Source organism: Panthera uncia, chromosome X, assembly GCF_023721935.1.
Source record: "Panthera uncia isolate 11264 chromosome X, Puncia_PCG_1.0, whole genome shotgun sequence".
NCBI lineage: Eukaryota > Metazoa > Chordata > Mammalia > Carnivora > Felidae > Panthera > Panthera uncia.
Window position 1 is genome coordinate 7297452 of NC_064817.1, and position 11627 is coordinate 7309078.

General features: G+C 50.2%; 1 protein-coding gene across 1 annotated transcript; it reads left to right on the top strand.

Annotated features, from left to right (window-relative positions):
• The first annotated feature begins 336 nt into the window (after window positions 1–336).
• On the top strand, window positions 337–10923 carry LOC125931470 (holocytochrome c-type synthase). Its single transcript, XM_049643425.1, has 7 exons — window positions 337–460; window positions 1022–1165; window positions 3219–3370; window positions 5696–5844; window positions 6696–6815; window positions 8910–8996; window positions 9557–10923. Exons 2-7 carry the CDS (start codon window positions 1054–1056, stop codon window positions 9753–9755), a joined length of 819 nt encoding a protein of 272 aa, XP_049499382.1. The 5' UTR covers window positions 337–460; window positions 1022–1053; the 3' UTR covers window positions 9756–10923.
• Window positions 10924–11627: the final 704 nt, after the last annotated feature.

The following is an 11627-nucleotide window of genomic DNA, read 5'->3' on the forward strand; positions in this document are numbered from 1 at the left end:
CGGCCACCTACTGATGCTACTTGAGTCATTACTATAATTCAAACTGACGGGATGCAATTTAAAAGCCGGAAATTTTAAAACTAACTCCTCCAAAGCAACCCCTCTGCGGTTTAAAGGAGCCATGGGCAACCTCACCCTAGGGAAGTCTCTGGCCCAGCCAGAACTCTCCCGGCCCGCGCTGGTTAGGAGGGGCGGGGCCGGGGAGCGGCCCTCACGCTTATAGGTCGAGGCGGGAAGGGGCGTGGCCCGCTCCTCCGTGATCGACGGAAGCCGTTCCTCTTCAGCCCGCGCCCCGCCTCCCGCGCGCCCGGAAGTCCCGCCTTCGGAAAAGGAAGTAGCGGTGCGCTCGAACGCCAGCGGTGACCGCGAAGGCAACGGTGACCGAGAGAGAAGGCGGCGGTGGCGGGCTAACGGTTAGAGGCGGGGCCGGCTCCTCGGAGCGGCCCGGGACTGGAGTCAGGTGCGGAGGGGCAGGCTGGCCGAGGCCGGTGGGTTTTGGGGTCCCGGGACAGGGGTCCCAGGTGAGACACGCAGGGACCGCGTGAAGAAGACTTTGGCCGCGTCCTCCCGTCCGCGGTCCTTTCCTTCCTCCTCGAATCCCTTTTCTGCCCCGTACCCTTCCCTCATTCCCAGTCCTTGGTTAAGCCCGGGTCTGGGGTTCTGGTCTGGGCTGCCCTCTCCCATCTGGATCACCACTTTGAGGACCCCCTGCTCCCTAGACCTACACCCCCCTCTGTGTGGTGTAGTTTCTCAGGGGCGCCCTCACCTCACCCCCAAAATCCGGACATCTTAGAAACGTGCGTCTAAAGGGTGGTGTGGTGTAGATTTCGCACTAGTATTTCCTAAAGGGGTTAATGTATTAAAGCTATCCCTCAAAGTGGATACCCTGCCCTGTAGGTTTACAACAGGATGACAAGGGGGAGGAACAAGGGTTGGGCAGATTAAGAATACCAAGGGAGTGGTCAGAGGCCAGGCATCAGCATTAATCGGTTTCTTTGCTTTTTGGCAGGCGTGAGTTTAGAATTGTTTGGATTCGGCCTCGCGGTTCCAACCATGGGTTTGTCTGCGTCTACCCCTGCTGTTGCAGTTCAGACCTCAAATGCTTCTGATCATCAGGCAGCATCCCCGCCTTCAGGATGCCCCATGCATGAAGGGAAAATGAAAGGTAATCGACCCTTTGTCTAGAAAACAAAAAAGGGAATTCCCAAAAGGATTAGGATAGTGTGTGAGAGTGAAGCGATTGCTCCATACCTTAGCTCTTACCCCCCCAAAGTTTGCCATCGGCGGTTCTCAGCCTGGGTGGCCACCCCCCCACCCCCCCAGGGGACATGTGGCGGTGTCTGCAAGCATTTTGGTTTGTCAAAACTGAGAGGACGTGGTGCATGTAGTGAGTAGAAGGCAGGAGCCCCGCTAAACACCCTGGAGTGCACAGCACAGGCCTGCAACAAAGAATCACCTGGCCCCGCATGTCAAGAGTGCTATACTGCCTTTCCCCTCTACCATTCAAAGTGTCAATCTTTTCTGGGTCACTGATCCCAGCTGGCTGTTAGAAAACACCTGCTTCGTCTGCATCTGTCTCCATTCTTCTTGTATGGAGAAACCCTGGAAGAGCACTGTGTCTATAAACGTGTGGCCTGAAAAACACTTGCTTGCCTTGTAGTCTTTCATTGCCTTGGTCAGTCAGCAAGAATTTACCCACCGCCCACTCTTCGCCAAGCACTGGTGGGTTTTGTTTGTTTTTGCACTGAGAGAACAGCAACATACAGAACACAAAAAGCTTCTGCCTAATGGAGTTCACATTCTCATCTTCCTAATCCTGTGTGGTAGGTTTTCTCCCTATTTTATGGTTCAGGAAACTTAAAAAAGTCTCACAGCTAATAAGCGGCAGAGCCAGCAGAAACTCTGTGACCTGGGGCAGATCATAGAGCCCTAAACAGGCTTTGATTTCATTTACCGTGTATCCAAAAGAGCTGTCGGCCTGATTTGTTTGCATTAGTAAAGAATGCGGGTATTTGTAGGTGACTAAAGGGGCTACTGGTATTTTCTAACAGCCAGCTGGGATCAGTGACCCAGAAAAGATTGGCACTTTGAATGGTAGAGAGGAAAGGCAGTATAGCAAGTCTCTGTTCAGCCCTCAACTGGACAGCTATACAAGGTCCTAGTGAGAATGAGGGTCTGGGAGGAGAATCGGAAGACAGGAAGTGAAAGGAAACTTGTCTTTGGTGTGTAGGTCATCCAGAGTATTCTTGGTGTTACTGCTGCTTCCTGACACAGGGATTCCTTACTCGGGCAGCTGTCTCCCCGGGCCATGGCTCTCCTGGTGCCTGCGCCTCTCCTGAGTCTAAGACCAGCTTCTCAGTCCCCACACTTGCTTCCATTAGCACCCTGGAACTTTGGGCATCAACTGCCCTTCTCACTGCTGCTCTTATAGGTTCAGACCTTCCCTTTGAAGTGGCATCTGGGTCCTATGCGGATCGTGGACCGTTTTCTTTAATATATGCCTTTTGTTGCGAAATGTTTGCTATCTACCCATGAGGAATAGAACCTTGGCCAAGGAGTAGTTTTCTGTGCCTTGTTTCCATCCTAGAGCAAACACAAGCAGGGTGGCATTCAGACTTTTCTCCAGGAGCCTTTTTGAGGGCTCCTTTGCTCATTTTCATCTCCTGTGTTCAGTACCTGAGAGAAGGTATCAGGAAGCCAGGCCTCTGGTGTCCTGATCGGGGCTGGGCCTTTTCTGGAACTTGTGAATAGAAAGGGAGATTTGGTAAAACGTGGCCGACCCCCCACTTAGGTTCCTCTGCAACAGCTCGCTGCTGGGAGCCCAAGCAGGTACCTTCTAGCCCATTACTAAAACCATGGAACGAACGATATGTTCCTTTGCAAGTGTTGAGATTTTTTTTTTTTTTTTTGTAGAGTTGTGCTGAGGGCATGGCACAGTAAGGGAGTGAGTACCCATTTCTCTTTCAAGGGGAGAATAAATATCTAGAACCTTCTCCTGGTCTTTAGGATCTTAGAATGTTAGCTAGCTTAGTTCTTGGCAGCTTGAAACAGTATGGTAACAGTGTTACCACAAAGTAACACTTTTTCAGTACCCTTCCAAGTTATTCCCCCTTTGATGGTGATCCCTGGTCAGAAATCTAGCTCTTTAGGGCCCGGATTGAGAGAGCTAGATGTCCTGCCTTTGCGGTGACACTGTTTTTACACTTCGTTTACTTCAGGCTGTCCAGTGAGTGCGGAGCCACCTGAGCCAACTTGTGAGAACAAAACGAGCTCTGTGCCCACCCACCAGGACCGTGCATATGAGTACGTGGAGTGCCCTGTCACCGGCGCCGTGGCCGGCAGTAAGGAGGACCTGGACCCTTCTAACCTGGTAATTCACGTTCGGCCCCCCTCCCCACAACTTGTCATACGGAGATGCCTTTGTGGACTCCCAGGACAAATCGCTGGCTGCTAGGATTGATTGTCTCTTCCTCTTAAGATACAGAAGTCTCATATTCCATCCACACTGAAGATCTAGAAGGCATTTCTGAGTATCGTTTCAGAGGGTGCCTGAAAAAGAAAACCGTGACCACCAAGTGCCAGAGTAGGTTGACTGGAAAGAAGCCACACCACAGGAATAGTTCCTTTGGGGATAAGTGGAAGGCAGGAAGTCCCATGAGGAGTGCAGTTAGGATTGGTAAAGGTGTTTCTGGTCTTGGGAAACCTCATAGGCGTGAGGCTGATGAGGGCACTTTTTCGGGCCCAGCTGGGTGCCAGCCTGCGTGAGAGTCACTGGTGTGGTACAGCGTCCCGTGGCAGCCACCAGTGGGATGGCGTGACAAAGCAAGGCTAAGACTAGCACGGCCTCACTACATTTTGCGATAGTGCGGGGGGTGGAGGCTTCCTGTTTGGAATCCCATTTTAATGGAGAGACAGACAGACTCAGATCTGTAGTTTAGAAGGCCAGAACAGGGTTCTTAGAAGGCCATGGTTACCAAAAGTATTTAGAAATCTTGGCCAACATTTGAAGGAACTAGAAATACTTAGTCTGGAAGAGAAGGGCTGTGATATATATGTGTGTGTGTTCGTGTGTGTGTATGTTATGTATGTAACGATACCAGCAACTAGGTGGCTTGTACAGACATTTATTCTCACGGTTCCAGAGGTTGAGAAGTCCTCTTGGAAGGTGCCAGCAGCTTCAGTCAATTTGGAGGGACACAGACATTCAGCCTCAGCACTCAGTAATGACCCTGCCAAACTCTAAGGACGCTGCTGTGTTGAGGAGGAAAGCGGACAAGATCAGGGCTTCTCTGCCTTAGCACCGTTGACATTGAGGCTGGTGGGTTCCTTGCGGTGGGGGCTGTCCTGTGCTCCATAGGATATTTAGCGGCTTCCCTAGTCTTTACCCACCAGTTGCCAGTGGGACCCTCTTTACTCGGTCATGACAACCTAATGTGTCTCTTGACATTTCTAAAAGTGCCCTCGTTAGACTACTGTTCCAGGTAACACTAGTTACTAGGGAACAGTACTGCTGTTAGAGAACAGCCTAGTGGTTCAGAACATGGGCCTTTTGGAATCCCACAGACCTAGACTCTTCCCCCATGGGATTGTTACACGTAGTGAGAGTGTTAATAACAGCCGGCGTTTCTTTTAGTCGCGTCCGTAGCCCTCATGCTAAGCACCATACACGCTTTTGAGTAGTTCTCATAACCACCCTGTGCAGCCAGTAGTGTCAGCGTCCCCGTTTTTAGAGCAGAAGCCACTGAGAATGATCAAGCGTGCGGTTTGGCCCGCATCCCTCAGCCAGCATGTGGCAGATCCCAGAATGAATCCCACCTGCCTCTGATGTGAGTCCTTAAACCCACTGTGGTGACCGTGCACATCATTCTAACCAAGGGCCACGTTGTGACTTAATAATAAATGCGGATCTGCTCAAAAATCCCGCATACTTCCAGCACAGAAAAAGTTCTGTGCCAGGGGTTCTCAACCTGGCTTGATGTTTGCCCTCGGGAGGACCCTGGTTGTCACGACTCGGGAGGAGGGGTACTGTTGGGTAGAGACCAGGGAGGTTGCCAAATACCCTACAGTGCTCAGAACAGACCCCCGTAACCAAAAGTTGTCCGGCCCCAAATGGCAGCGGTGCCCGGGGCGAGAGCCCCTGGTCCAGGGCAAGTATTTGCACAGCACTGTTGCCGCCCTTATGTCTGGGAGGAAGGATTCTTCCCCTCCTTCCAGTCCACCAGCGTCACTGCTCCTCTCTAATGTGTTCAGCCCAAAGACGGAAAGCATCAGCGGGATCGTAAAAGCAAAGAACATGTAAAAAGAAAGTGGTGGTCTACGTGTATCTTCTGAGACTCTTCCTCCGAAGACCAGGCATTTTTGAAGAGCCCGTCATCGAAAGGGCTTTAGAAATGTCTGCAGTCACAGTAATCATTTTTACTTCTTAATCCTTGGGGAGAAAGAGACAGAAAATGTAGCCACAGTGTGTACCTACCATTTGTGAGAACTCCTTAACAAGGAAAAACAACTTTAGAACTAGAACTCTTCAGAACAACCAAATCAGCTGGCAGGTCTGAAATCGTGATGTCACTGGCTCGATAGGGAACCTGTGCCTCATGTGTGATGATGCACTGCTTTCCAGAATGTCGTCGATTATATTGTTCGTTTCCACTTTGTGTCTATTTCCAACATTTAAAAACCCGCTCACCTTGTTTAGATGCCGCCACCCAATCAGATGCCGGCCCCGGATCAGCCATTTGCGCTGTCTACGGTGAGGGAGGAGTCATCCATTCCGAGAGCAGATTCAGACAAAAAGTGGGTTTATCCTTCTGAACAGATGTTCTGGAACGCGATGTTACGCAAAGGGTGAGTGAGCATGTTAGGGTATAAATTTGCTCATCAAGTTCATCTAAGAATGAAATGTTAAAGAGGTTTTTATCCCCAAAACATACGGTAAATTTTCATAAGCTAGACAGTATATAACATTCAGCCGATTTTTCAGACCTACGAGAACGTCAGTACAAAGGCCAGCGTATTAGTCAGGATTCTCTGGAGAAACAGAACTAACGGGGTGTGTGTCTTTACAGATGTAAAGAGATTTATTGTAAGGAATTGACTTCACGTGATCAGGGAGGCTGAGAAGTCCCCCAATCTGCAGTCAGCAGGCTGGAGACCCAGGAGAGCTGATGTGTAGTTTGAGTCTAAAAGCTGGCAGGCTGGAGACCCAAGAACTGTTGTTTTCATTCCAGTCCAAAGGCCCGAAAAAAACCGTATCCCAGCTCGAAGGCAGTCAGGCAGGAAGAGTTCCCTGTTATTTGCAAGAGGCTCATTCTTTTATTAAGACCTTCAACCGATCAGATGAGGCCCACCCACATTAGGGAGGGCACTCTGTTTTACCCATTTAAAGCTTATTTTCTTTCAAAATGCTCTCACAGACACACCCAGAGTAATGTTTGACCAAACATCTGGGCCCCCCATGGCCCAGTCAACTTGACACACGAGATTAACTTATTATAGCCAGTAATAGATGTTTAAAAATTCTATTACGTGAAGTACTTAGAAAAAGTTAATCAGTGGTACTGACTGAAAAAGTGTTACTTTATGGTTCCTTGATCTGTGTGCAAGTGGTTTTTGGTGACTTGGTGAAACGAATATGTGGGTTGATTTTATGGCGTGATCAGTAATGTTATCAAGTTCTACCAAATGTCCTTTCCTAGGTGGAAGTGGAAGGATGACGATATTAGTCAGAGAGATATGTACAATATCATCAGAATTCACAATCAGAATAACGAGCAAGCCTGGAAGGAGATTTTGAAGTGGGAAGCCCTTCATGCTGCGTAAGTATGTCTGAGAGCTTAAAAAAAAAAAAACAGCATTTTTCCGACATCTTTCTTATTTGGGCTCTGCTTTCTAGAGTTTTAACGTTGTATTCAAACAGTGTGCTGTTGTAATACAACATTTTAGGTGGTAGGCCTGTTTCGGTGACAGTTGTGTGACAGACCCGCTCCCACCCAGCTGCGTGAAACGGCAACCATTTTATTATGCTTGTGGATTCATTGGGTCCCGAGTGCAGAAAGGACAGAGCGGGGGTGGCTCATCTCTGCTCACAACGCCTAGGGCTGCAGCCAGGCTCTGATCGGGGATGGGCTTGACGGCCGTGGGCCGGGATCCTCTGCAGGCTAGACCATTTCCTCACCTGGTGACTGGTGTCGGCTGTCAGCCAGGACACCTGCCCCTGGCTGCTTCGGCTTCCTCACGCCATGGTGACTGGGTTCCGAGAGCTAGTGTTCCGGAAAACTCCAGGGAAGCTACATCTCCCTTGATGACCTGGCCTCGGCAGTCCCGGAGCATCACAAGCCTGCCCGGGTTCAGGGGAAGGGGCCGTGGTGCCCGCCTCTCAGTGGGAGGAATGTCACAGTACACGGAAGGCACATGGGGTGGGAGATGGCCCGGTGCTGTGCCCCAAGGGTGAGGAGAAGAGCAGTTCCGTTCCCTCAGCATCACTGAACCCCCATCAGGACCAGACCTCAGGAGAGGTCTCAGCAGTGGGCCTTTCCCTCGGGGGAACAGGTGCAGCAGTCACGTGTTTGTCAGCAGTGGTGGGCCTGAGGTCTCTGGGAGCCGGGGCCCCTAGCCCCAGGGATTCTAATTCAGTAGGTCTGGGATGAGGCCCAGACTTGGCATTTCTAGAAAGACATAGATGCCGCCGGTCTGCAGAGTCCACTTCGAGAACCGTAGGGGTGGGGGATGTCTGCACAGAAAGCCAGATTGTATCATCATTGATGAATTACATTTTAAATTTGTGATAAAATGGGATTAACTTCTTGGCTAAAGTCCACTTAATGATTTCGTTAAGGTATCCCGGTTTTTAAATATTTGAACTCTGAGATTCATTAGTAGCCCTCCGTGGGTGTCACTGGCTGGGCACCAGGCCTGGGAGGGGTCCGTGCGAGGAGAGAACGGCAGGGCACCCAGGACTCCCCTCCGCGACCCGAGACCAGCAGGAGCCATGTTCCCAGCTCACCGATGAAGCCACCCACAGGTGTCTGCAGTGACTAAAAGTCCACTGTAATGAAAGCCACCTGCCAACTACTTGTAGTGTGACTTTGGAGCAGAGAGAGACCAGGAGAAGTCCGCTTTGTCAGTTTCACCCCCTTCCTAGTCATTTTCTGGGGTCCCTCGAAATGAAGTTGGCCCTTTAGAGACACATGCTACAGCCTCCAGGAGAAAGCTTGCCTGGGTCGAATTTACTTCTTTGCTGGCGACCCTCTTGAGATGCTAGCGAATGGTTCGTAAAGGAAGTACAGGAACTCGGATGGGCCTCGGGTAGGGCTCGGTTACACTGGGGCTGGTTTTCTCCCCCCGCCCCATCATTAGGGCCACCAGGGCTGAAGCCTGTCCTCACGGTGACAGCAGCTAACAAGACAGGTGGCCTCGTATATCCTGATGTGAAGAGCCGGCCCATCGCTGATTTCGTTTGTTCCTAGGGATTCAGCCAGCATTTTTCTTCATAAAGGCTTTGTTCACTGGTTTCAAATGAAAGAAGAGTAGGATTTTCTTCTGTTCGTCTTAAAAAACCCAGCTGCAGCATGTGAAAGAAGTGTCATGCCCACTACTTAACCTTTTATCTTTTTCCTAAGAACGTTTCCCTTTCCACCAAATGTAAAGTCCATTTCCTCACTCCTGGAAAGAAACAGCGCAGATACTTGGATTGAAGTGGAAGGAGTGGAACAGACTTGACCCCGAAATAAAGAGCAATATTTTTAACGAAAAGGGATATTTCTCTGAATTGTTTTCGAAGTTCTCTCACTCTGTAAATGTGATACATAAAACGCACACAGAAAAACGTGTGTTGTTGAAAAACTGCAACATCGCATTTCTCAGAGGGGGGAAAATATTTTAATAGGCTTTTCTTGTTGGCGAATTTCTAGGGAGTGTCCTTGTGGTCCATCGTTGATCCGGTTCGGAGGTAAAGCGAAAGAGTACTCACCAAGGGCAAGAATCCGTTCCTGGATGGGGTGAGTGGCAGCGCACAAATGTTATTTTACATGCCTCGGGTCAGGATCAGCTTTCTCTTGGCACCTAAAGCAGACAGCCTCAGGACTGCAGCTCCGTCTTGCAAAACTCAGTGTTCAGCTGCAGGTTTCTTCCTCTCCCTCAAGTGTGCCCAGTGGTGGGCAGATTTATTAGGGTTTTGTGACTTGTCCCCGGTCTGATTATCGTAGCACGGAATTCACTTGTCCTCCGTGTTCTCGGATCTGTCCTCTCGCTCCTTCCCGTGGTCTCTGTGCATCTGAACGCTCTGCGTCCCTCTCTGTTCCTCCAGCGTAGACAGACTCAGCTCACGCTTGGATCGCTGCAGCGCCTCCTGGGACCTCCCCGGCCCGGGTCTCTTTTCTGTCGACTGCTGCTCTGCAGACATACGAGCCGTCATCTGACCTGGGCTGGGCTCATCGCGGCTCTTCAGCAGCGTCTCTCTTCAGCGCAGCAGACCGGTCCTCTGAGGCTCACCTCCCCGGTTGGGCGTGTGACCCCGAGAGCAAGCGCTTTCACGCTCACGAGCATGTTTTCGTTTCAGGTACGAGTTGCCTTTTGACAGGCACGACTGGATCATCAACCGCTGTGGGACAGAAGTCAGGTATGTCATCGACTACTACGACGGCGGCGAAGTTAACCAGGACTACCAGTTCACCATCCTGGACGTCCGGCCCGCTTTGGATTCTTTTTCGGCAGTGTGGGACAGGATGAAGGTCGCGTGGTGGCGCTGGACCTCGTAACCACCGCTCCGTTAGCGATGGGAAAATACGAGCTATTTTTTTCCTGAGCGATACATTAAACTCTTCCCCAAACCGAATTGCTCTCGTGATGTAATGGGAATGTCAAGTGGGTCGTGACACTGTATACCTAGTGAGGGTCCCATGCACCGTGTTCTTTTGTTTTCACCTCATAGTTTATGCCAGATCATTCTAGGTTTCCTTCCCACTTGGCCTCAGTGGGAAGCGGTCCCTTGGGTTTTCCTTTCGCCGCAGTATTGCCTGTGCATTTAATCTAGAAGAGTGAACAACCTCACATGTTCGTGAGGAAGAGTAAGGAAAAAAGGGGCTCCCTTCCAATTTTAAGAAAGATTCTTTTCCGGAGGTTGTGCCGTCATCCGTACGGTTTAGGAGCGCACCCTTAGGAAAACGCAGAGGTGTGCCCTGGGAACGCGCTCGGCAAAACTAAGGTGCGTCTCAGCTCCACGAAGTCAAGTTGTGAGAATCGCTCAGGCTGGGCCTTGTTAGAGAATAGTTTCAAGACCCGCATGATTTGATGATGCGCCTGCATTGGTGTATATGTTTTCACTTTTTAAATATGTCCATTTCGATTCCTGCCATCCTGGTACGGAACTCTGCTCCCGCAACCAGGTCTCGTTGCCCGTGACATTGGACGTGTTCTCCCCGCTCCGAGTCCCATGTCTTCTGCCTGAAGCCCTCCCTCCGGTCAGCCTAACCCGAACCTTAGAGATTTGGTGTAAGTCACAGTGCCAGGACGGTCCCTCTCGAAGACAGGATCCTATTCTGTTGAGTGTTAGAATTCACAAGAAGAGTATTTTCCCAGATACGGAATGTTTGTATCAACTCGGTGTCTCGGTGCAGGGTTTTTTTTGCAGGGAGCTCTAAGTTTGCCGTTGAAATGCTTTTCTGCCCGTGATTCCTAAACTGGCTGTTCTGCTTAGAGCAGCACGTTACTGTTCTCTTAAGCATTGCCAATGTTAACCCGTTTGATGTACCTTGAATCTGTAATGTTAGGTTAGTGGAAGGAACTGGCAGTCTGCAGCGATTCACGTGACGTGGAATTTCTTGGTTTTGTCGGTATTGTGTGGTGTTTTCAAAATCCGACAGCTCTGAACGCTTCTACGTGTCAAAATATTTGTATATTTTAAAATAAAATAAAGCTGATAGTTAACAGGCTTTGATGTTAAGAGTAACTTCACATCTCCCGGCCATTTCTCCAGACAGAAATCACCTGTGCAGAAGTGACGCCGTAGTCTCCCTGGTAGCAGCCGTTTTGTCATCCGTGAGTCACATTGGTAAACTGAGAAAAGTAATAACCGCTGGCAGTTTTTTGGTCCTATGTGCCATTGAGTGAGTGTAGGATAAGGTGGTGTTACGAGAAAGTGTAACACTGCGCCACAGGCAGGGGCTCCCCCCGTTGACAGACCCACACTGTTTCTCGAGAAAGACCTCATCCACAGTAAACTGTCCATCAAGGCTGAATGCAGGATTGATGTAGTCCAGCCTTCCACCGCTCCTGGGAGAGGTCATAGCCCACTGGATGTCAGAGCAGTTGTGTGCCTAGATCATACCCGCTCCTATCTGGGGGCCAACACTTCTCCGCTCTGACAGGAGATGCATTTGGAACACGAACTCCATTTTGGATGTTCTCTGAGGTTTTAAATTAAGTCTTCTGTCTCCAGTATTCACACTATTCAGAAGCAGAACAAACTCCTGTCATTAGGGCAGGTATTAGTGAACAAGGCGGGGTTGGAACCGGGCTCGTATATCTCCCTGGAATATTCCCTAGCAATTCCGTGTGTCTAGGGAGCTGTGCCCTCCGCGTCGTCCCGGGAACACGACAGGCAAAAGGGGCAGCCCCGATCAGCACTCAAG

What these genes read in the sequence shown, in the direction of transcription:
- LOC125931470 (XM_049643425.1), top strand. Translation starts at nt 1,054, where the DNA reads ATGGGTTTGTCTGCGTCTACCCCTGCTGTTGCAGTTCAGACCTCAAAT. An exon ending in GCATGAAGGGAAAATGAAAG is followed by an intron (nt 1,166 to 3,218) that starts GTAATCGACCCT and finishes CGTTTACTTCAG; the next exon opens with GCTGTCCAGTGAGTGCGGAG. An exon ending in ACCTGGACCCTTCTAACCTG is followed by an intron (nt 3,371 to 5,695) that starts GTAATTCACGTT and finishes CACCTTGTTTAG; the next exon opens with ATGCCGCCACCCAATCAGAT.